This window comes from Leptidea sinapis, chromosome 28, assembly GCF_905404315.1.
Source record: "Leptidea sinapis chromosome 28, ilLepSina1.1, whole genome shotgun sequence".
Taxonomy (NCBI): Eukaryota; Metazoa; Arthropoda; class Insecta; order Lepidoptera; family Pieridae; genus Leptidea; species Leptidea sinapis.
Genome location: NC_066292.1, coordinates 10,840,642 through 10,867,257, shown reverse-complemented (window position 1 = coordinate 10,867,257; position 26,616 = coordinate 10,840,642). Strand labels below are relative to the sequence as shown.

The following is a 26,616-nucleotide window of genomic DNA, read 5'->3' as shown; positions in this document are numbered from 1 at the left end:
ATATTTGTTATTTCAAACATCTTGTTCACTAATTACTATATACTGAGTATACTACCGTAATAGAAAAACACTCTCCTCGTTACGGCGAGACTAAATTTAAAATGTTCATGTGTGCTAATTTAACAAATGTATTAGTGTGTTAGTGAAGTGTGTAGTATTTTGCTTTTGGTCAATCCCTATGACAAATATTGATAAACGGCGTCATATTCACGTATTCAATATTTTATTATCTAACACAATTTTATTTATTTATATATAGTCGTTAGAAAATGGGATGTTTACTGCGTATATAAAATGAAATATTAAGTATTTAATTGCATATGTTCTACGAAAATAAACATCACGAAAGTAGTGTTGTAGAATCAGTATTTACCTGTGACATGTTTCTTTAGTTGGATTTTTGCTATGTGTAACAACATAATCTAATACAGAACACGACACCATTGTATTTTTTTATAAATATCCGAACGCAGAACAATAAAGATAAAAACACTAAAATTAAAACTCGGTCCAATTTGACAGGAGACTAATGGGCACTTAATTGTTTTAAAACTTATGGTTTTCATCTATTCTGTCTCTTTCTTACACCTAGGTTTTTATGTAAGGATACTTATCTCACTTTTACACAGGGTTCGTCTATTACGTTTAAGTTTGTGCTAATTACATCATATTAAATAATACCTGTCATTACACCACAGTTGTAGCTTCCTGCCATCTACTTTCTTTAGAAATGAAACTAGTTGCAGTAAAAAAGTTAAGCCATCAGTGTTGGAGACGTTAGAAATAACTTTGAAATATCGTGAAAATCAAAAATACTTAAATCTACAATCTAATTATTCTGCAAAGCAAAGCAAAATTGATAACGTAGAAACTGGAAGCCATTAGAGCACGGTAATACTACAAATTGGCGCACATTCTATCGCTCTATAAGTATTGCTCTCATCTCTGGTCTGGCGTATCCAGTATCAGCTTGAACCATTTGACCAAGTGCAAAGCAGAACTGCTCACAGTGTTGGAGATTCATAACTCTGTGAACGGCTAGATCACTTGGTGTTGCGTAGAGCTTCAGTGTATGTCTTCTACCTCATTTGACACAGAGAATGCTACAAGGAACTGTCTGCCCTGATTTCTACCACCGAATTGCAATTTTTTGCAACAAACCATTTGGCGTTTAGAAACGGTACAGTTTTCAAGGAACTCTATTCCACACACAACGAATATTCTTGCGCAGCGTTATCAGGTCGGTGTGTGTGATGACATGAGTACCTTCAAAAAAAGCGCGTAGACTTTTCTAGAATAACGGCAACGCTGCTGTAGTTCCTCTAGTATTGCAAGAGAAATTGGGTAGCAGTGATCACTTAATTTCACGTGACTTGAATCCTCGCTTATGCTTCACATCTATAAAAAAATTAAATTAAAAAAAAAATAATTAAAATCAGCTCTTCCCAAATGAACCACATTTGAAATTTTATTAAAATAGATTGTTCCAATTAAATACAAATTGTTTTGTTTCAGCTTCCAAACGTACAAGAAAACTAGAAGAAAAGAAGATGAATATAACTCGGAACATTTTCGAAAGTGGAATAACGGTAATACGATTTGAATATAGTTTTTTTAATCACAACTCTCCCAGGGTGATAGGAAGAGGAAATGGATCTCCATCTGTTGCCTATCGGCTAAATTTAAATTTGTGTAATTAATCGCAGACGTGAGGGATATTAAAAATAACAAATAATAAAGGGCAATTGTTACAGGTAAATTTGTATTTTATTATAAATTCGGACACCTATTCCCACAAAAGAAGAATGTACTTTTGTAAGGTGTGAATATCACTTCAATTTCAAATAAATTCAAATTCTGACACACATGCATTACATTCAAATATATTGAGAGGCAATCGTTATAATTTCCTAGTCCTTAAAAGTCCTTAAAATCTCACTCAGGGAAAAATCTTGAACGTAGCTGATAATTTGATCGCACCACCCCTTTTTGTAAAACAAAGACTTTCCTTACCTCCAAGGTATGAGCATACATTTGATATATAAACATGATATGTCAAGGTAAACGAATCAAGAGAGACCTGAGTTCCAGTAGCATCATCATAACGCAGAGCTTTGGTGATAAGATTGTAACTCCTGGTGATGATGTGAGTATTATTCTTGACAATTTTCTTATAACTGTCTTAATGCTCTTTATTAAGTTAAAAGTGGGAGACTCCTTTGCACAGGAAGCCGGCTAGATTATGCGTCATAACGGCGCCTATTTCTGCCGTGAAGCAGTAATTTAGTTATTTATTTATTTATGAACTACCAACAGAATTACATGTGATACATTAACATTAAACAAGTCTTACGTGATAGGGATACACATAATTATATTTATAGGCAGTTACAGCATGTACACAAATACAAGTTAAAATTTATATAATAAGTAAAGGCTAAATAAAGTTATTTAAATGTTAAGTTTATACAATGAAAGATATATAAAAAATAAAAATACAATAATAATGAAAAAATATTCACAATTTTAATATCTACGAATCGAGTGTCTTAATTAATTTATCTTTAAATTTTGTTATATTATCGCTGTAATGTGTTAGCATTACTGTGTTTCGGTCTGAAGGGTGACGTAGCTAGTGAAATTACTGGGCAAATGAGACTTAACATCTTATGTATCAAGGTGACGAGCGCAATTGTAGTGCCGCTCAGAATTTTTGGGTTTGTCAAGAATCCTGAGCGGCACTGCATTATAATGGGTAGGGCATATCAATTACCATCAGCTGAACGTCCTTCTCCTCTCGTCCCTTATTTTCATAAAAAAAGCAGAATAGTAAAGTTACAGTCTTATTACCGCCTGGTATATTTACAAATCTTAAATTCAAAACATAGGTTAGCATTGCGAAAGACCTTACCAAAAATTTATAAAGGTTTAGTTAAGCCATAGACTTGATAGCATAACCCTTAAGTATTAATATGCTGTATAGTTTGACACGTATTGGTATAGAACGTTATAATCAACTTTAATCAGCTTTGTCCGAACTACAAGTACTCTCCCCACTCGTTATTTCGACTGATATAAAAATTTGTAACATTCTCGTACAACTTTTTTATTTAATAAAGCGTTTTAGTCCTACACTTATAATAATTCTGATAATTGATAAACAATCAACAAATGAATGAATGAACGAAGCCTTTATTGGAAGCAAATTAAAAAGGTACATTTTTAACTTATGCTACAACTTAATATACTAAATGTTTATAATTATATTTCACCTAATATATGTTATATCTTATGTTAATCACTGCTCGCTTGTCCGCCGTCATAGGCCTCCTCCAGATCTTTCCACATTTTCCTGTCGTAAGTTGTTCTTCTCCGTGTTGGTCCAGCAATCTTTTGGAAATCATCTTCCCATCGTATCGTTTGTCTCCCTCTATTTCTTTTTCCATACCTTGGATACCACTCTATAATATCTTTTGTCCATTTATCTTGTTTGCTTCTTATCACATGTCCTGTCCAACGCCATTTTAGCTGCTTAATTGTTTTTTCCACACTTTCCATTTTTAGTTTTCTTTCTTATGTTTGTTATTCTTATTTTATCTTGCTTTCTTATTTTCAACATGCTGCGCTCGATCCCATGTTGGCACACTTTTAATTTGTTTATATTTTTATATGTGAAAGACCATGTTTGCCACCCATAAGTCATGCAACGACGTATACACGTATTAAAAACTTTTGTCTTAATGGATTGGGATATGTGACCGCTTTTCATTATTTGTTTGAGTGACCAGTACCTTCAATCTTTCATCAACAAATACTTACCTAGAAATAATATATATATATTCGTCTCATATTTCAATGTTACAGATAAGCCTGCACTGCACAGCTACGGGAAGCAGGCCTCCTAGGTTTATCTGGGAAAGAGATGGCATCGCTATATCGTCTAATACAGATTCTAGGTTTGTATGTTCGTTCAAATCAATCAAGTTCGAATACACAGCAATATGATGACAGGTAACGAAAAACTTAAAGTTATTGTGTGGATAATTATTGCTATTTAAGATATTAAGCTGATTTTATGAAACTTAGCGGAATAAACACTAAAGATTATCATTTATAACGTTTTTGTAGCAACAGCAATGTATTTCCTCAAAATAAGTCAATATTAACAAGGAAAATTACTAATAAATAAAAAAATGTGTTTATTTGAAAAGGCGACATCTGCAATAAATTTCTAATATTCCATTACTTTGACTGTAAAGATTTGAGGATCATCTGTAATTTGGACGCTTAGTTTAAAGATGCAGTTTCGTATTTCCCAACTCCGTAAATTTTGAAAATTAAATTTGTACATTGCTTAACATTCTTTCTCAAAACTGAAAATATTATATATCACGCAGAGAAAATGAAATTGGATCATATTTCAGGTACATATTGGGTCAAATGATGTCATCTTCTGGTGTTGGTGTTATATCACATCTGAATATATCAAGGTCTAGAGTAGAAGACGGTGGAATATACACATGTATGGCCTATGAGAGTGACTCCAGTATACGTCATTCAGCAAGAGTTGATGTTTACGGTAAGTTCTATAGTAGTTTAAAATTATAATGAACTGCCTAAGCATGACCACTCAAAATGGCTTATTTTTAATGAGCTTATACTAAGATATATTTTTAAGGCGCCTTAGTCTGCCAAACTGTAGTGCTCAAGCACTGTATGAATTTCGCTTTTAGGGCGCCGTAGCTGGATATATTTCTGTTACGAATGCAAGCTCAGTGCCACTTAACTAAATATTTGTTTTAATCCTGAGCTGCTCGACCCATACGCACCAATTGACGTAACTTTGACATGAGAAGGAGCCAGAGTGTCGACGCAAGTTCCGTGCTACACCAGCGCCCTTCCCCGTGCCCAAGCCACCAGGGTCATTCCATCAGGAGAATTGCCGCAATTTTTGTTGTAATAAACAATAGATAACACATTCACTAGGCTAATTCGTGCCTCTTTTTTGCTTATCAGACGGGATGTGACATTTTTTCTTGCGTGCAGCCGGCCTTCATCAATTTATAAGACGTTATCACGTCAAATTATATTTTTTTTTATGAAAATGAGGGCGAGACGAGCAGGACGTTCTGCTGATAGTAATTGATACACACCCATTACAATGCAGTGCTGCTCAGGATTTTTGAAAAACCCAAAAATACCAGCGGTTCTACAACTGCGCTCGTCACCTTGAGACATAAGATGTTAAGTCTCATTTCCCCAGTAATTTCACTAGCTACGGCGCTTTTCAGTCCTTAACACAGCAATGTTTTTGAAATAAATTAAAAAGCACACATAACCGTTTTTCTCATTTGTTTCGTATGTATTTCGAATGTGTTTCAATATTTCAATTGTAATCGTGGTGATTCTAGTACTGAATACAAGGCCAAAATAACGAATAAATTGTATTGCCATTCGTTTTTTGAATGTCCAAATTTTCCAATTTGAATTATATATTTTATTACACAAATTTAAATAATATTTAAATACCGTAATATATTCTAGACTATTTTCAACTGAACAACATATAACTCTATCATTAATAAATAACTCAAAAAACCCTCAAATAAAAAGAAAATTGAATTTGTACAATTTTGTACTTGTCTGTACAAGCCTCTATGACACAAAAAATTAAGCCTTGTGTCATAGGAGATTAAATCGAAGATGTTATTAAAAATGAAATATTATTTAAGCTAAAATATAATAGTGACAATCAGTGAGGTCATAGCAATTCTTTTACATACACATTAAAGTTATATATTTACGTTTATAATAAAATAAATTAAATAAATAAATAAAATAAATTTTACTGAGACATATCTTTTGGAATGTGTGTCATAATTTGGATTATCTTGGTGATATCATAAAAAAAAACGATAACAACAGGAACAAATATGAACTTGTTATGCCTACTATCCGGGTAACTCGAGTTAGTGTGTCTTTTGTTGTGCGAAATGTGTATCTATACTTTTAATTCACAACAAGTTTTATTGTAACAACATTATGATATTTAAGAAAAATAACCGCCTGAGTTTTAGCGACCGTTCTGTTCTTATATATTTTCAAATGGGTGGTAGTTTTAATCTTTTATGTATAAGTATATAGTGATTTAAATTATATTTTGAAAATTTTTTTTTTTTGATTTAAATATATGATTTCAATTGGTTTCCTCTGAAACAAAAACACGGGTATTACGTGTAACCACTGTAACTACACTATATTTTCAGGACCCCCATACATCAGGACGCTTCCTCCAATAAAGGTTCAGAGTGGGGATGAACTGAAACTTCGATGTCCCTATTATGGATATCCAATCAGGTGACTTCTTATCTTTTTTATTTGTTAATTCCATACTTGACCATAGGATTTTATGGTATCAGAGAAAACGTTAATCAACGGGAAATCTATTACTTAGAACATTTGTACATCTATATACTATAGACTGTGGCACCGGTGAAAACGTCAAAAAATAGAGGTCAACTGTTAACCTCTATTTTGAGAAATGTACGCACACTAACACAAAGTGACATACACATCGCGCGTGTAAGACATTTCTCCTCACCCACATTTAAGTGATAAACCTGGCCTGTTTTCATCGGTTGTCTAGCAGCAAGAAGCTCTATCTACATGTTTAAATTATGTAAGACTGAAGTGCGAAAACCAAAAACACACACAAATGGTGGCACCGTGGTGAGAGTCAACGGTCTCTATCTGTTACGTCACGAAAGTTTTCCTAATATTTTTTATGGAAGAGGAGAACAAACGAGCCTACATTCTCTTGCAACACCAGAGCAATCACGGGAGCATTTCCAGCCCTTAAGGAAGGTGTACGCGCTATATTCAATTCCTTCTGGATTTATCCAAAATATTCCAACGGTTCAAGGTTTTTCTAAATGATAATTTGTTTTTCTAAATCATTGAAATATGTATATTTTTCCCTTTTCATTAATATTTTCAGTAGTTCATCCGTCCAATAAAGGGTCGACCTTCAGAATAATCTCAATGAAATGTTTCCAATTAAAAGCTTCGCTTATATAGAGCAGTTAAATATGGGATATAAATATTTTCTTTTCTAATCAAATTACCTTCCCTTCTTTTTATTGAAGTTCTTTAGGCGCGTTTTGAAAAAATATGAGAGTGAAATTTTAAGATGCGCGCGCATCACTGTAGCACAAAAGTATCAGGTTGAAGTAACAAAAAAGTAACAGGTTGAAGTTGGTAATTAAAATATGTCTATTCAACATTGACAATTAACAATTATTGACATTTGACACATTTCTGACAAATTACATTAATTAGGTTTTATTTATTTAGAGCATTGGTAACAAGACTAAACTAAACCAAAATACAATAAAAGAACATTTAAATAGTTCTCTAACTGCAACATTACATTGACATAAAGGTAAAAAATAATGACGTTTGTACCTTTTTGATGTTGTTGAAGATAAACTTCTTTGACCATTACGTTGCCCGCGCAAAAAGTATTAAAAATAAAAGTATTCAGATATTTTCTGACGTTTGCGACATTAATTAGTTTTTGGTTTCTTCGTCCATTATTAGGACAGGCAAAGGGTTCAAGCCAGTTGTCATGTCATATATCTGAAATAATATGACAAAAGCAAGTTAACTCAATAGATTTTGATAAACTATGCCTCCATGTATTAACCAGAGTACCTAGTCAATAAAAATTTGAAACGATCTGCATAAATTTTATTAAAAAATATTTTTATAATGTGATGATGATATTGTGAATATTGATTTAAAAGAGTCGCAATTGCAATATTTCTTTTCATTGAAACTCAATTTTATCGCAATGGTGGTATATGGTAAAATGTAAATCTTTGACATTAATAACTAATAGTCATTCAGTTAAGTTTTACAGTTGTACGTCTTTATATATATTTTGGTCTCGGTTAAATCGCAGGTTTGTAGGTTACGGAAATGTAGCCAAATAGGTCAGCCGATAACAATAAATTTGTTAATACTACCTGTATTGTACCGTTCAGATAAAGCTTGCCAACTGTTTTTCATTCCTGATTTTAATATGAAGTTTATTATTATGTGGCATTGATTATTTCATATTCCTCTGCTCGGAAAGATGAGTATTCACCTTCTTATACATGACCTTTCAGTCGGAAATTGACTTTAGAGCTTAAAGAGTAATTTTGACGTTTGAAATATAAATAGAATTATATTTAGTTATCATAGGGAGTGACAATAGCATCATACATTGCAACAATACATGGTAAACGTCATGAAGTCACATCAGTTCGTAAAGGGGCTTTGACATGGGGATAAGATAAGAAACTCCCAACCCAACTTTCAAGTTATTGCTTAGCTTTCATTTATTCTTAACTGATAAAAATCTACAGTACTACTCTTTGAAACTCATGTTGATATAAGGCGTTCAGGCTTTAAATTCGATGATAGATTTAATACGTAATAGCACAAAATAAATATCATTTACAAGTTTACTTTAACTCGAACTCGAGTTAAATAAAATATGGGTTGCACTCCGGGAGTGCCGGCAGATGTGACAACTTGAACATTAATTAACGTTGTGCATTTTTGCATATTTAGGGATTAATTTTACGCGAATTGCTTTATTTATCAGTATAAAAGTATAAGCATTTTTTTTTATGGAATAGGAGGACAAACGAGCGTACGGGTCACCTGGTGTTAAGTGATCACCGCCGCCCACATTCTCTTGCAACACCAGAGGAATCACAAGAGCATTTATGTGGTTAAATACAATATTCATTTATTGCGCTATTGTACACAAAAATGACAACTTATAGTAAACATATACAAATTGAACACTTCAGAACTATTACAATTATTTAACATTAAAAAGTTTATCACTCTGAAAAATCAATTTTCATCTATAATTTCAATGACTGTTACCAGGTTACCAGGAATTTGTACAATCTTCTATTTACATATTATGTTATATTCAATGAGTTCAAAACTAACTTAGAGTTATAATATTTCAGTAAGCTAGAATGGGAACATAAAGGAAAGAAAATCATCAGCTCTATTTTCCCCCAACACCCAAGATACAAGCGTTATAAAAACAAAAAGAGAAGAAAGAGACAAATTTTGGATAGCAGTGAAGATGGTGTCCTCAATCTACCTCGAGTTATGAAGGAGGAGAATGGTGAAATGTATACGTGTATTGTCTATAGTCCATCTGGAGAAATGGCTAGAAGGTTAGTCAAACCCAAAAACTATTTCTCATCCAATCTAACTTCAATTAAACGTAATTTTTCTGTACACATTACTGCTTCACGGCAGAAATAGGCGCCGTTGCTGCACCCATAATCTAGCCGGCATCCTGTGCAAAGGAGCCTCCCACTATGACTTTGGCAAATCACTTTTGTTATTTTTTTATTAAAATTCGCGTAGTTATTCTTTTGAAAAAGATTAGAAAAATAACGAAACATTTATTGAATTAGGCGTTACTTTGCGGAAATCTATAATTATACAAATGATTTAAGTTTTCTTTAGTGTTAATTCCGCCAATATTTGTTTTTATAACAATTCGACACGTGTTTCCCCTCTACATGAGGCATCCTCAGGACGTGTTGTCTCGCCAAAATTTTGGCCTGTCCACGTCCGCCTAATTCAATAAATGTTTCGTTATTTTTCTAATCTTTTTCAAAAGAATAACTACGCGAATTTTAATAAAAAAATAACAAAAGTGATTTGCCAAAGTCATAGTGGGAGGCTCCTTTGCACAGGATGCCGGCTAGATTATGGGTGCAGCAACGGCGCCTATTTCTGCCGTGAAGCAGTAATGTGTAAACATTACTGTTTTTTGGTCTGAAGTATCTGGGCAAATGTGACTTTACATCTCATGTCTCAAGGTGATGAGCGCAGTTGTAGTGCCGCTCAGAATTTTTGGGGTTTTTCAAGAACCCTGAGCGGCACTGCACTGTAATGGGCAGGGCGTAACAATTACCATCAGCTGAACGTCCTGCTCGTCTTGTCCCTTATATTCATAAATAAAATAGTAAATATCAGATTTAAGATGCTTGTTACAAAATTGTCTAATTGCTTTTAGCTTTAAAATTTAAAACTAATGTAATGTAATAAGCTGGTCAAGTTGAGGTTGAAAATTCACTTTGAACGAAGGTAAAAAATAAAAAAGACACTTCCACGTTAAATATCTTTATGCATATTCCTTTAAAGGTTATCTTTTTAGGTCCTTCGAAATCCAAGTTGTAGAAGCGCCTGAATTGGATGAATTACGAGTCGGGTCAGGACTAAAGGAAGGGCAAATAGTTCAAATAACTTGTAACATTATAAGCGGAGACCCTCCCATATTCTTCTCTTGGCTTAAGGATGGAATGAAAATTCCCGCTAGTTTGAAGGTAAACAAGAAAGGAATTTCGCAAAATAATTTCAGTATTTATTATACAACAGTTCTTTCATCGAACTTTTAAATTCAAATTCAAATATTTTTATTCAAATAGGGATATGAAATCACTTATTGAATGTCAAAAATACTACCCATTCAGTAATGAATTCGATATCAACGTCCACATCAACAACACATCACAATCATCAACATAAACATCCGATATATTTTATAATTTATCTAGCGTGACAGCGGTCGCTCTCTAACTAGTAATTTTCATTTTTATAACACTAGAAATAAAGGATTGCTTGTAAATAATTCTAGGAGCCTTCATAAGATACAGAATAGCTTTAAGGGTAAATGTATACACTCTTATAATAAAGTCCCAGCCACTGTTCAGGCATTATCTATAAATAAATTAAAATGTTTTATTAAAAAATGGCTCTGTCGTAAATCCTACTACTACACAGCTGAATATCTTAGTGATCGGACAGTCTGGGACTACATTATGATTATTGTATAGCAATAAAAATGCTGTCATTACAATATTGTATATTTTATTTAAAAGAGCGCAAAAAAAGAACGCTGCGAGAGTTTCTTGCGCCACTTCTTCTCTCTCAGAGCGCCATTTGTTTCCGAAGCGGTGGTAGTATTAGAATTAACATCAAAAAAATTCTACAGGAATCAATTTTGAGAAAATAAATGCCTTTTACGCCTTTTTATTACCAACCTGTGGTATTATTAAGAAAGTCACATATGTTATAGTAACCTTTACCACATATACGTCTTTAAGTAAAATCCATTGGAACTGACAAATCTTGTAATAAACAATTAACGGACGTTCCCAATATTCAGTCTACTCTTACTTGAGATAAAAATCGTAACTATCGTTGACTTTTCTGTCCCAATGAACTTATCGACGGTAACTCACCTTATCCGTGCACACTGTCTGTCAATGCGACGACGTATAGCTTACCAGCGATATAAAGTTTGTATGGAAATTGCAGTTCACGCGTTCATCGATAAGGCGATAAGAATGACTAATCGGGTATATTGGGACAGCTTCAGATTAATGACAGCTAATTACTGACAGTAGAAGGTAGTAATTAATCTCTATCTGTAGATAGTATTTTGGGAAAGGCCGTAAGTCCGCAGGTAATCACCGAATATACCCACTTATGCAATATTTTATTTTACAAGATTAACACGCACTTGCATATTTTAATAATTAAACTAATACAATACGAAAACCTAAACAGTGGGGGTTCCTTTGCACAGGAAGCCGGTTACATACTGGGTAACACAACGGCGCCTATTTCTGCCGTGAAGCAGTAATGTGTAAACATTACTGTGTTTCAGTCTGAAGGGCGGCGTAGCTAGTGAAATTACTGGGCAAATAATACTTAACATCTTATGTCTCAAGGTGACGAGCGCAATTGTAGTGCCGCTCAGAATTTTTGGGTTTTTCAAGAATCCTGAGCGGTACTGTATTGTAATGGGTAGGGCGTATCAATAAGCATCAGCTGAACATCCTGCTCGTCTCGTTATATTATTTTCATTAAAAAAACAATACGAAAAGCTTTCAACATGCAACAAATACAATTTGGCCATCAACATCAATTGAGGCCTATTGTAGAAATGAAAACTTTACTCTCACTCCTTATTCTACAAATTCGAGCAAGCTTGAACAGCCAAGGCTGCATTAAATTTAACATATTGGAATTTCTTGGCTGAAATAATTTGAGACTGCACAGTCCCTTGCAAATACCTTAGTGGAATTTCGATATCGACTAAGCTAAAACTAAATATTTGTTATAATAGAGCACAAGGTGTATTTATCTGAATGTTATATAAATTCACAGCTTTAACATTTACCTACAAAATCAACTATCACTGTCAAATTCTACTATGAATTTAAAAAATGAGAGTTTTGCTCGGGGTCTCTCATACTGACCCATACTTAAAGATCTACAATCTAGAGTTTTTCATCCAAAAGCATCAAAGCAAATAGCTCAATAAAACAAACATAAGCTTGTTATGCCTACTGCTCCGAGTTACTAAGTGTCTTGTTGGCAATGTATAATACGCTTTTACATCCCAGAAAATGTTGAAAACAAATGTATTACGAAATTCAAGAGAGTAGTTAAGACTTTTATGTGGTAAAGGGTGTAAATAAATTTCGTAATGATACCACAGATTCAGAATGGAGCGATCGCCCTTAAACTATTTAAATAATAAATTTTATTGATATGAAATTTAAGGAAAAAGACGAAGCTTTTTGAGTTTCTTACGTTCTTCTCAGTTTATTGCGTCCAATTGGTGATTTAAAATCCTATTTTGAATAAAAATGAAATGAAATAGCGATATAAAATAATATGAAACCGAAAAACAAATCTATTTTTTTATATTTCATCTCACTTTTCATAATTTTTTTTTGTTATTACTTCTGAAACTTTCACCATTTGTGTTTCAGGTGACCGAAAGAAGTTCTGAACTATTCAGCGTCTTAATAATAAAACGAGTGGCGCTTGAACATTGCGGGAAATATACTTGTATCGCAACAAATCATGTTGGAAAAGTTAACCAGACGACTGATCTTTATATTAATGGTAATAATAACTATTTTATCTCAATGGAGTAAAATTACAAACATTTGAATGAGCAACGAAATACGTTGAAAGAAAATTGTCAAAAAATTAAATTTTATCGAACGTTAACGAAGATTTTAGAGCACTATGACAACAGTATCTTCAAAACTCAGTCTAGCAATGCTCATGATATCACGTTTTTGCTTCATCTACTCTCATAGCCTAATTTACCCTCAAATCAAGAAGACCAGTCAACTTGACAATTTTCTTTCATAAAAGTTTTTAATTACGCAAATTAAATTTGGAAACAAAATTTATGATCGATGCGGAACTTGAACCAGCGACCTCTCGCGTTCCGTGCGAGCACTCTTTCCATTGAGCCAACCGTTCGAGTGACGTATCGTCATAAAATTTTGTATGCTTTGTTCAACTCTCAGATTGTGGCTTCATCTACAGGATCTACTTTACAGTACCAAAAATTCGTTTCGAATCGTTTATAAATTTTGCTTTCAAATTTAATTTGTGTAATATTTAATCCCAGAAGTGATCATATCTTTTTAAAACATAACAAATTGCTTAAAAAATTTTAATTTGTTAATGTTCTTTTACGTAGTTGCTCCAAAATGGATTGATGAACCTACTAACTCATCACTGCTATTGGGTCAGCGAGGCATCGTGTACTGCAATGCCATTGGATACCCTACTCCACAAATACATTGGATGAAACGAGATGGTAATATTTATATCTTATAGTTATACCGGATCTTTCAAACTGCATGAAAGCTTTTGTTATTAATATGAGTTCAGTTTAACTTTTATTTAATTCATAAAATTCAAAGCTCTCTTGTTTAATATAATTAGACGTCATAGATTTAAAGTTGTTAAAGCCAGAGTAACGTAATTAACAAATCATTTTCCTCTACATTTTTCTTACTTACTTATTTTTCTTACATTGAAATCATTTATTAACATGAAAGTTGATTGTGCAGTTCAAATACGTTGCATCCTATAAAGTTTATCAAAAAAATTTTTGATGTGAAACATCTATAGCCGCACGTAAAACCGATTTCTGGCGTGGCGACGCATGCCGTGGCGACGCGTCGCCTTGTCACAGTAATACCGTCCTCAGAGACAACATCGAATATAACTATTACCGAAGTCACTGATTAAACGAATTAAGTAGTCACGATTTGAAATAAATTGGTAAATTTTTGTATTTAATGAAAATAAATGTTTATTCAATAAATAGTCATCGTTATCTGGAAAAAATCGTAATATTTTATTTTATCATTATGATATATTTAGTTCCTATCACAATATGTTCTTTTCTGCATATTACTTTTACAAAATAATGTCGATGTTTCACATCTGCCAGGCGTCCCGTGACGGCTCACATTTTTTTTACTTAAAATTAACGCTAATCCAATAATTTTAATTGGTTAATTTTGATGTGATTTAGCTGCAAGTATAATAAATAATATCGCTTTTAATATTTTACCATTTCCAGCAATTTTAGGTATATGGCGACCAGTTTTAGACTTGGCGGGTGGTGGAGTCACAAGTTTTCCAAATGGAACCTTGATTATTGAAGTTGTATCTCTAGCTGATGAAGGCCTGTATGCTTGCCATGCTGACAATGGAGTAGGGGATGCACTTAGCAACAATCTGTGGATAAGTGTTAATAGTAAGTAAATCAAATCAAAATCACTTTATTCATGTTGGTCAAGGAAGTGATATTTATGCATGTCAAAAGTTTTCTTTTCAAAAAAGGAAAGGTCAAACCTTTCCGAAGTGACGGTAGATACAAAAAGAGCTATAATGAGAAGGAGTGGGAAGAAACTTATTGCCACTGTTTTAAATCAACCTTTGCACCTTCATCTTTTTACAAATCATTTCAATATATGTAAAATGATGCAACAGAAATACTCAAACGTAAAATACTCAACGCCTTACACGAGTAAGTAAAAAAAAAGTAAATATAAATTAATACGTTCACAGAAGTTGCATCAACCCACACATACTGTAAATAAACTAGGATGCCGCAATCGCTCGTCGTACCGCTTCGCGGTGGCGTATATTTGAGTAACTCGCTTTACTCTATGTAAACTAAGTCTGTGTACAAAAACAAAACAAAATTAATCAAACAAGATTTGATCAATGGGCTCAATTTTTAAATAAATATAAATAACGCGTGCTAATTTAGAATAATTTGTAAATCATGTTTGTTTTTAATTATAATAATTGAATCAAGTCAAAATTCAAAACAGGCTGATGCTTTCGGCAATGTATCGACGCTGGGTAAATATTGCAACCTAGTTTCTATTTGTAATTTATATTTTTGAGTTTATTTTAATTTCATATTTTATACTGTGTATGTACTATGGATCAAGGGTCTGAAATAAAGTATTATTATTAGCTTAACTTATTTACTTATTCCCTTTATTGGTGGCAAATACGTTCCGTGACGCGAATTTAAATACTTTATATATATTATATATATAAAGTAATATATATATATATATATATATAGTTTAATAAAGTAGTATAGTTTAATATATATATATATATATATATAAAGTAGTATAGTTTAATATATATATATATAATATAAATTTAGACCAAAAAAAACAAACGCAAGAGATTGAAACAAAGTATTAAAACTACACACAAAGGAACTAGCAATAGATATATTATCTCTTACATTGACGCTCCATCTATGAAACTACTTTTCAAGTTGCGTTCTGCTTTGTTTCTTTCTCAAGATAGTTAATTTTTGCGAAGTTTTAATAAGATAGCGATATTTAAATCATGTAGTAATGTTGAGTGACGATAGATTGACTGCATAAATTGTTAAAAAAAAATATGGAAATAGAGATTTTGGCTCAACTTGACTTAGTTTTTTGTTCCTCAATCATATTGAGAATCTACTGAAAATCTATTCTATATTGTTACCTACGCAGATAGAAGTGATTATAGATGTCAGTGTGTAGTTTAAAGAAACCCTACTTCACCATGATCTCTACAAAAAACTTAATATTAAATTCATTAAACCCAATTTTGTAACCTTTTACAGAACCAGTTCACTTTGAATCGATGGGAACGAATTTGACAACGAAAGTAGCGATGTCACTCACTTTAACCTGTAAACCACTTGGTGACAACCCTATCCGAATTAAATGGAGCCTCAACGGAAATCCTATAGAATTCACATCTTCAAGGTAAAATCATATAGTGTTTCATATGCATACGGTGTTCCTATAATCTTATTCTGATATATTTTAAATAGGAATGCAAATCAGGCAGACAATCCAGACATACACACGAATGGTTCCGTATTTATATTTTTTAAACTTGCAAGGCCCCCATTTTGTAATTTAAGCCATTTAGTTTTTATTTAGTTAAAAGCCCTTTGTCAAATTTTCAGCTGTGTTACTACTATGGTTTATGAGTTACATCCCGTTGGTTATCACTTAGATACATAAACCTGAAAAAAGCATATTAAATTGACTTAATCTTAGATATATTAATAACTTTAAGTTAATTTTTTGACGATTTTGTGATAATGATTTCGCATTCAATGTATTAAGTAAATAACATAGTTTGGTGGTTTTTATGAATTTGCATGTATCGAGAACTGTCAAGCCCCTATCGAGTTTGATTTATTTCTGAAATTGAAAATTCAGAAATATGATTTATATGATATTTGACCATAGGCTTAGCATCTCTAACGAAGATACAGCAAGACAGAAAAGGTTAGCGAATATTTTGTAACAGGAACCGATTTTGATTGAAAAGTCGTAAACAGTCAGCCACGTTTGCATTAGCACTTTAATATTTTTGAACACTAAACCACGCTAACGCACAGATAGATAAATATAATAGGTCATCGTTATCGAGGTGTCAAGTTATCTATACGTTAGTATGTTCTAAATCTATGTGACTGTAAGTAGCCAGGTACTCCCAGACTTTTTTGACTGGGTTTTACTGCCTTGACAAATTAATTTAAAATTATATACATAAATAACAACAGAAACTTATTATGTGTCGATTTACCAAAGAGGGGCAAAACGCACTAAGTTATTAACAAAAGTCCATTACCACTTAAGCCATGCTCGTCAAAACATCTCCGTTAAGGGATTAACTTAACAGCAAATAAATGAGTCAATTGACGCAATTATTTGGAATAAACCTTAACATTATAAGCGATATTAATTTTAAGTGTCATATTATATTCCAGAATAACACTAATAGAAAGTCCTACAGCAAATGGGATGAAAAGTAGCATAAATATAAAATATATTGAGAGCAGAGACGGGGGTCAGTATGAGTGCAGAGCTAGTAACCCGTATGGCTTAGCGACTTATGTTGTTCATGTGAAGATACTTGGTAAGTCAATGAATAATTTATGTACAGAGCTTGCGTTATTTTATATTAGTTATATCAAAAAAGACGAAGTTTGTTTATATTTTTGATATTTTTAGCAGAATGAGTTTTGAGAGGATTAACAGAATGAATTTCTTAACGATATCACAGATTGGAAATGGAGCGACCACCCTCAGGCTTTTTAAATTGTAATTGTTATTGCATCGAAAATTTATATAAAAAAACTAACCCGCTCAGTTTCTTGCATAAATTTCCGAATGGGTGGTAGTTTTTTGACTAAAAATATTTGAATTTGAATAAATTAAGTGATTAAATTATCGTATAGCACTAAAATATTTGCAGAACCCCCTACTCCCCCCTTGGATCTGCAAGTAGACTCTGTAACGAGTACTTCCGTGAAACTCTCATGGCGTGACACGATAACGGCTCATGTGCAGTACTACAGCATACAATACACAGACACATATCAACATTGGGACGCTGCTAAAACTATCAATATATCCAGGTAGTTGCATATTTATCTAAGGATATTAATCTATATAAAGTTTAAGAAGTGGAATCCATAAGTCTTATTTGTTGAAGACTGTATAACTTGCTTTTTTTTTATTTATTTATTTTTAGTTTGTTAAGTTAGGTGTAACTGTTAACTAAGTGTGTCATTCTGTAACCAGTGGGAGGCTCCTGTGCAGCAGTGCAACTGTGTAGAAAATACTGTGTTTCGGTCTGAAAGGCGCCGTAGCTAGTGAAATTACTGGGCAAATGAGAATTAACATCTTATGTCTCAAGGTGACGAGCGTAGTACCGCTCAGAATTTTTGGGTTTTTCAAGAATCCTAAGCGGCACTGCATTGTTATGGGTAGGGCGTATAATATCATCAGCTGAACGTCCTTCTCGTCTCGGCCCTTATTTTCATTAAAAAAAAAAGAATTTTGTTTCTCTTTTGTTTGAGTGTAAATGTACTGAGATTATAATAGGGCTGACATGTACATACATAAAAAAAACCCTTAAATAAATAAAGAAAAAATAGCTTAAGAAGTGGTGTTAGTAATTTAACTTACTTCGAAAGGAACTCTAAAGGGACAGCTAATTTTAAAAAACAAGCAAAACAATTTATATTTTTGATTTAATTTCCAACCTAAAATTTCTTAGAGAGTCATAAACTAATTAAATTATTATTAAGTTTATTTTATTATTTATTTATTTTTATAATTCATTTATTTATTCAATAAACGACAAACATTATCACTAATTTAAAAACAGTACGCAGTGTCATATTTTTTGATATATAAAACATTCTTCTACGATTGGAAATACATATTTCCATAAAATCAGTTTTTTGGCTGAACTTGAAAAGTTAACATTTCCGGGTTATGCTTTTTTTCCACTGAAGGTACGACATGGGGAGGAGAATATGTATTTAATTTAGAAAGCCATTCTCAAATTCACTGGAATACAGAAAAAATCATAAAAAAAATAGTCGTAGTCGTTCAATTGTGAATCTAAACCATTCTTGTATCCACCTGAAGACACAGTTCAGTGTAGTCAACATAACATCGCCAGTAAGTCAACATAACATCGACATAATATGCACGATTTTTGTTATCATAACGAGAAAAAGTTCAAAATAAACAGCTTTTTGAATACAAACACTTATATTTTTATTTATTCTTCACAGACAAGAAATTGAAGTTCGACAAAGCATAGAGTTACGAGATCTACAGCCAGCTTCGGAATACCGTGCGCGTGTTGCTTCTGGAAACATAGTAGATATAAGCCCTTACACCATACCCGTGCACTTCGCTACGTTGCAAGAAGGTAAATACAATGTTAAAATTAAAAAAAGGCAGTTACAATTACTTCAAATAGTTCTCTTTGAATAATTCCTTTTTCGTCGTTGATATTATAGAATTAGCTTTATGCAAGTATCACTCAGTCAGGGTCGCTTTGTGCCTTGTAGGATTATCTTATAATTCCCTAAGTGCCCTTAGACGAGACTGTATGAACAGTCTGTATTGTATCCATAATCAAAGGATAAAAAAATCATTCAATTTAGCTTTTGGTTCTATTCAATATTTTTTACTTTTCTTTAACTAAATACTACGTAACGACACTACTACCAGGTACATGATTAGTTGTTATTTTTCTTTACATTATCAGTGCCATCTATCTTTCTGTACATGTACTAAAACCATGTATTAAAGAGGTTACTGCATTGTTACGTACAGTTGCAGAGTTTTACAACAGATGGCATTTTAAAGTACACGTTTTAAAAATCAATCCATACCAAGTTCCAGCACCACACTATACACTATGCAACCTCAATTTCCAACGTTACTGTTTGTTGAATATACTGGTAGAGTACTCTGAATAATCCTATTAATCCATCTTCAAATGTTGTTTCTTATGGTGATACTTTCGACTAATTTGCTCTCAATTAAACACTTTTATATATGTTTGTAATAAAATTTGTAACTTAATATTTGTAGTTTAAATGAGGGGATCCGTAGAAGAACCAAAGTCACCGACATATCCCAGTGGCCATTGGGGCAGTAAAGTCAAGATGGACCGATGATCTGGTCAAGATCTCCGTAATAGGTTGGATGAGGGCAGCGTAAGACCAATCGTTATAGCTATCTTTGTGGAAGGAGCTTAGCTCACATTGTTGTATGCTATGATAGTTCTTTTTCAGTGCCTTCAGTCAGGAAACTAAGAAGGAAACTGACGAGTTTCCTTGATTCATTCCTACCAACAACGAGATGGAACAGTTGTTCAGTAATCACGCTTCAATCTCGTATATTCCAAAGCCAAGATTAACTTATACACCCAGCGTATCATTTCCCTCCACCCTGCCAATTATGATGTGCTAAAGAAGTTTCTATTGGGTCCATAGCTGAGACACTCCCTCTTGTACTTCTTGATAGTAAGCATTATTTATTGGGGAAATTAATGCGTTGGAGTACGGTTTCATTCTGAATTGGTTAGTAGACAGTTAGCTAGGTTCCCTAGGTAGAAACGAATATTAGCCTATTTAAGCGTCAGTTTAGCTCATATTATAATAGGCAAGGAGTTAGACTAAATTATAATATTAGTTTTGTCTTTCTTTCAGCGCCATCTTCAAGCCCATTAAACGTCCAAGCACAACAAACTGACAACCCTGGAGAGTTGTTTGTAACATGGCTTCCACCTGCAAAAGAAGCGCATAACGGGCGACTACAGGGCTATCACGTTAAAGCCGTTCCAAGGATTGCTGGGGAATTAGGTAATATATTCCATACCTTAATAATACTCCAACCATAACTCATAACCTATTGCAAGTTTTTTTGAATAATTTACTAGTAATCGAAAATTTAAAGTTTAGTCTTGCATTTATTTACACGTACTGTAACTAAAAGTACTTCCATTCCAATTTAAATAATTTATTATAGTATGTTTGCTTCAGAACCAAATATAACCGCCACAAGTGCTGTATTCTTAAAATGCTATCAATTATAGACATATATGTCATGGTATCCTTTACCACACAAACGTTTTTACCAGTTCTTCAATTATGATTTTATTATCCTGTTATGTTTACGTACAAGTGATTATTTATTCCTGTTTTTAATCTAATGGATATCACAACTACTATCAACACTACTGGAAAATTAATAAATAAGCTTCATATTAATTTTGCCAAGTGTAAAAGCTATTAAAGAGTTGATGAAATAATGTCAGTACTGTCGCAATTGGACTCCGTTATATCAGCTAACACATCTGGGAGAAAGAACAATAAAGTGTGTCTCCCAGCATAATTACTGGTATTTAATATGTTTAAAGAAAAAAGTTAATACTTAAGTATCCCGATCCATACTTAATGGCATAGCTATTGATGATTATAACGTTCTGATTCCTCTTTGAAGGTCCTAATGATACGCAGACGAAGATGATAAAGGTTATATCAAGAAATGGGAAACAGGAGACATTGATGAGTGGGCTTTTAAAAAACACGAGGTATTATAGATTTTCCTTATTACGTTCACTTTAGGTTGATTCTAAGGGACATAACTAGAACTGATCAGATCCTATACGTCGTTATATCGAATGGCGTTCAGTTATCCGGTCGGTAGGTATTTGATGTATTGCATTCCATAATATTTTGTGAGAGCAAATACGGTTTTTACCAATGGGATGCTTGTTACCAGGAGGTGGGTACCACGCCAGTGCCTTTTTCTGCCGTGGAGCAGTAATGTGCAAGTATTATTTTATTTTGATTTGAAGAGCTAGTGATATTGCTGCTCTGAATTTTAGTTTAATCAAGAATCCTGAACGGCATTGTATTTTAATGAGCAGAGCGTATCACAACATCACGCGAATGTCTCGCTCATCTCGTAATTTATACGTAGAGTGCGTAGAGCGTAAATATCGGCACCACATCTCTTCATCGATTGATCGCACTCACATTTCACTCCTCATCAGCATGTGCCCTCTCTTCACCAAATAAACAATATTACTAGATATTTAATATTTACCAAAATTCATTAAAATATACTCGTGTCTATGATATTAAAATAATGCTATTAAAATGGCCCATTACTTAATAAAATTTCTTATATTTCAGGTATGCTGTATCTGTGAGTGCATTCAATTCAGCCGGCAACGGACCGTTTTCATTGGCTGTATATCAAACAACTAGAGAAGGAGGTCAGTATTATAGTATGAGAAACTTAAAATACTGTATTGGAAAATAGAAGTTCGTTAGTAGATTAGTAGTTCTAAGTTAACCTGTCGTACAATATAAATATATGTCATAGAACAATGTTTTCTTTCAGCACCCGAATCAGCGCCATCTAGTGTTGAATGTCGTGGAGTTTCATCGACTTCGATACGTGTGGCGTGGCAGCACATCAGCGACCATGGGACATCTTTACTTGGATACACCCTTCATTACAGCAATGATGGTAAGATTCTACGTAAATATTTCACAGTCCTTCAACAACTATTTTAATAGGGATTACTTCATGGAGTGCAGTTTAGTCCAACTTGAGAGATAGGATAGTTTTTATTTCGTTTATTATTATATAATATTATTTACAGAACAACGTCTGTCGTGTCAGCTAGTTAATTATATATTATTTTAGTGAATCCAGAGTGTAGCAGATGAAGCGTGAAGCAGAATAAATACTGTCGAAATTAAAGCTTTTTATATTATGTGTGGAGTTCGATTGAAAGAATGTTGAGATAATTTGATATTATTAACTCATAACATAACTTACAATCAATTAACAAAAATATATTAGGACGAGCAGGACGTTCAGCTAGCTGATGATAATTGATACGCCCTGCCCATTACAATGTAGTGCCGCTCAGGATTCTTAAAAAACCCAAAAATTCTGAGTGGCACTAAAACTGCGCTCGTCACCTTGAGACATAAGATGTTAAGCCTCATTTACCCAGTAATTTCACTAGCTACGTCGCCCTTCAGACCGAAACAGTAATGCTTACACATTATTGCTTCACCGCAGAAATAGGTGCATGATATAGCAATTTGTAACACTGCTCATGGTAGAAGACTCACTACGGAGTTAAGTCAATTAACAAAAATATATTATAAGATTTGGAGGATAAAAAAGTGTGTGATTGTTATCTCCGAAGCATTTTGCAATATTAGATAAATCACACGAGGCATGCTGTCTTTTTAGATGGCTTATAGCACTTTTTTATAATAGGTATCAAGGCGCATAAACAAAAGCTATTGCGCAAGAAAGATAATTGAACTTTTTTGTTTGTACGTGGCAGGAAACCCTTCCCTTGTAAACTCTACTTTTAAAAGAGATTATTTCTATTTTATCTAACTATGTTTGTATTTTTGTAAATTTCAGATGGCCCCTGGCTAAATATGACATCACCTCATACCGAGTTGTATCTACAAAATCTTTCAAAATACCAAAACTATACAATAAAAGTCGCTGGCTTCTCTAACTATGGAGTTGGACCGTTTTCATATCCTGTGATTTGCTCTACCTTGCAAGATGGTAAGTTCCTTTTAATGTTTGGTTTGGCTTTTAAGATCAACCAAAATTATTTCAAATTCTTTGTTTTATACCGATAGGTAGATAGTAGCGATAGGATAATTATGATTTAAAAAATAAGATTTATAATTTAAAAAATATGATAATAGATATGATTTAAAAAAATATGTCAGATACCTAGGATGAACATATTATGCACATAATATAATATATGCCTAGTTTTGTTTATCAGGAAAAAGTAAAGCAGCTTAAAATACCAGAAAATTTCAAATTTTAAATAAACATAAATTCGTATTTTGTTTTTTTTTGAAATTTTAAATATTCCGGCCTAGCCGGAAATTAATGTATATAGTTTAAGGCTATCTATGCATTTTTTTTATGATAGTAAGCAGCGAGACGAGCAAGACGTTCAGCTGATGGCAGGGCGTATCAATATACGCCCTCCCCATTACAAAGCAGTGCCGCTCAGGATTCTTGAAAAACCCAAAATTTCTGAGTGGCACTCTTGCGCTCGTCACCTTGAAACAAGATGTTAAGTCTAATTTGCCCAGTAATTTCACTAGCTGCGACGCCCTTCAGACTGAAACACAATATTGCTTACACATTACTGCTTCACGGCAGAAACAGGTGCATGACTTTGTAACACTGCTCATGGTAGATGACGCACAACGTAGTTAAGTCACATCACAATGTCAAGGAGAGCATAGTACTTTATATTAGTACTGTTCTTTGATGAAAATGTTTAATATTAAAAGTATTTTTCCAGTACCCGGTCCTCCAGCAGCAATAAAGGCTGTAGTCTCTTCAGCTACATCTATAACAGTTAGCTGGAAGAGACCAGACCAGCCAAACGGTGATATAACACACTACACTTTATACATCAAACCTGTTTCTAGGTAAGTAAGATTTAGGTAATAAAACATTTACAAACGGCACATATATATGATATATATCTTCTCATTTTTATACTACTCATATGAGTAGCATAAAAATGAGAAGATAATAATAATAATAATATTGACACACTTTTTACACAAATATCTTAATTAACCATGCCATTGATACCATACATGGCTTTGAGAAAATAATAAAAACAGAGCTATTCGTGCTATATATCAGCTTGGTTATAGACAGTCTCTCAAAGAAAAATTTAAACAAATAAACATTATAAAATCATCACCTTTTTGCTCTTAATAATAATTTTCATTAATATAACACTAAAAATTAGGGTTTGCTTATAACTAGTTCTAGTAGGTTTCATATGATACATAATAGCTTTAAGGGTAAATATATACACTTTTATAATTAAATCCCAGCCACTGTTCAGGCATTATCTATAGATAATTTAAATGTTTTATTAAAAAATGGCCCTGTTGTAAATCCTACTACGCCACAGCTAAATATCTAAGTGCTCGGACAGCCTGGGACGAGATTATGATTATTTTATAGCAATAGCAATGACAGTACAATATTGTACATTTTTATTAAAAAGGGCGCAAAAAAAGAATGCTGGGAGAGTTTCTGGTGCTCCTTATTTTATTAATTCTACTGCTGTAATTGCATGTACAAGTCGCTATTTTAAATTCTTCTCTCTATTGACTACGCCTACTTGATATTACACTCATAGCAAGCTGGTTACGATCTGCGTATGGCAACCTTGACCCCTTCCTAGTGGAAGGTGGTCTCACTGGTGAGACAATATAAATAGCTTTAATGCATTCTACGTTTAAGCTTCTGCCACTCCACGCCTGTCGTTCCAAATAGTTAGATATACTCACAGAGAATGTGCTTGGACATAGCAATGTTATCGTGGCCTATACGAGCGACTGAATACGGCCAAAAGGTCAACGTAGTGTTGTGCTTCTGTCGGTACAGATCGCAGCGTCCTATATACCGCTTTTTATATTTCAGTGACTCTTTTTAAGATAATTCTACGATAAGTCATTCTGATGAAGCAAAGATTGCGTAGTGATTCGTAGTGACTCAGCGTATATGTAGGCGGGTCTACGCGTTTGTTCTGTAGCACTTTGTGGCTACGCTGTGTTTTTCTCGAATAGGGGACACCTATTTTCTACATTAATTATGACAATTCAAATGTCATAATGAACGCGTTAGCAGCTATGGTGTAAAACGTATCGTAAAAATATAACAAATAATATTATATAAGCCAAATATTATTTTCAGTACATCCGCACCGCAGAGCTACAGGATAGACTCAGATGCATCAAACTCCCGGCAACTATCATTTCCAGTACAAGGCTTAGTCACTGGCACTCAGTATGAGGTTTTCGTGAGAGCCCACACATTGGCAGGAGAAGGGACGCCAAGTGACAGATTTCACATTGAACCTAGTAGCAAAGGTACCAAAAGTTAAAATTATGTTTGACATAGACAGATTAAACAGCATTATAATGTTTTCTTATTTAATTAACTAAGCAGATCATTTATTACATTAAGTTATATCGAGTACACATTACTCCATTGCAGTTGTCGCAGGCGTATCATCATTAGGCGGCACAGTTACGGCTGGAGTAGGCTCATCACTTCTTCTTCACTGCGAGTGCGTCGGCTCACCGACAGCTCGTACAGTGTGGTACCACAACCACATACTCATCACCCACCACCCGAGGTTCACCAGGAATCATGACGATAGTCTGCTTATTAACAGTAAGTTTCTGTGTTTATCATTTTCTCATGATAATAATGCTGGAAACAAAGTATCTACAAAAATCAAAGACTTCTATGTATACTACTAGACAAGAATTTTGGAATAACAATTGTGTCGCAATTTTGGATCGCGCGGGCGGGGAGAGAGCGGATCAGGCACAATGATGTAATTATCTTACATTGGTCACTTAAAACAAAATCGAGTTTATTGAAAACAACGTACCAGCGTACCACCAAACAGCTTACAAAACAGTGCACTGGTCTTCTCGCTTGCTCGCACTGGACTAAACGAGTTGCGGCGTTAGAACAGAAAGTTAGTAGCAATTATTTAAAGCTACAGTGCTTGTCAAGTAGTATATGGTCTTTGAAAAAAAGGTACAGATGACAATCTGTCAATGGAGAGAGAAAGCAAAGAGATTTTTTATATAACTGATTTCTATTTGGAAATTAAACCAACTGCGATGAAGCACCAAACTCTGGCTTTTCGGAAGTATTGCGACGTCTTTACATCTACTTGTTGCCAAACTTAGAAAAAAGAAATAATAGTAACTAGAGTCCAAGTATTCATTAG

At 33.4% G+C, this 26,616-nt stretch overlaps 1 protein-coding gene across 1 annotated transcript in view; it reads left to right on the top strand.

Annotated features, from left to right (window-relative positions):
* LOC126973115 (cell adhesion molecule Dscam2-like) overlaps window positions 1-26,616 on the top strand; it is a 160,765-nt gene that overhangs the window by 118,179 nt on the left and 15,970 nt on the right. Inside the window, exons 6-27 of the mRNA XM_050820258.1 lie at window positions 1,516-1,589; window positions 2,061-2,146; window positions 3,865-3,956; window positions 4,425-4,579; window positions 6,267-6,357; window positions 9,033-9,248; window positions 10,244-10,412; window positions 12,873-13,008; window positions 13,601-13,720; window positions 14,495-14,671; window positions 16,061-16,205; window positions 17,225-17,373; window positions 17,713-17,875; window positions 19,046-19,185; window positions 20,477-20,629; window positions 21,270-21,360; window positions 21,968-22,050; window positions 22,179-22,307; window positions 23,229-23,381; window positions 24,145-24,274; window positions 25,563-25,738; window positions 25,866-26,045. Of these exons, the coding sequence (XP_050676215.1) occupies window positions 1,516-1,589; window positions 2,061-2,146; window positions 3,865-3,956; window positions 4,425-4,579; window positions 6,267-6,357; window positions 9,033-9,248; window positions 10,244-10,412; window positions 12,873-13,008; window positions 13,601-13,720; window positions 14,495-14,671; window positions 16,061-16,205; window positions 17,225-17,373; window positions 17,713-17,875; window positions 19,046-19,185; window positions 20,477-20,629; window positions 21,270-21,360; window positions 21,968-22,050; window positions 22,179-22,307; window positions 23,229-23,381; window positions 24,145-24,274; window positions 25,563-25,738; window positions 25,866-26,045 (3,008 nt within the window). The remainder of the gene's footprint in view (window positions 1-1,515; window positions 1,590-2,060; window positions 2,147-3,864; window positions 3,957-4,424; window positions 4,580-6,266; window positions 6,358-9,032; window positions 9,249-10,243; window positions 10,413-12,872; window positions 13,009-13,600; window positions 13,721-14,494; window positions 14,672-16,060; window positions 16,206-17,224; window positions 17,374-17,712; window positions 17,876-19,045; window positions 19,186-20,476; window positions 20,630-21,269; window positions 21,361-21,967; window positions 22,051-22,178; window positions 22,308-23,228; window positions 23,382-24,144; window positions 24,275-25,562; window positions 25,739-25,865; window positions 26,046-26,616) is intronic.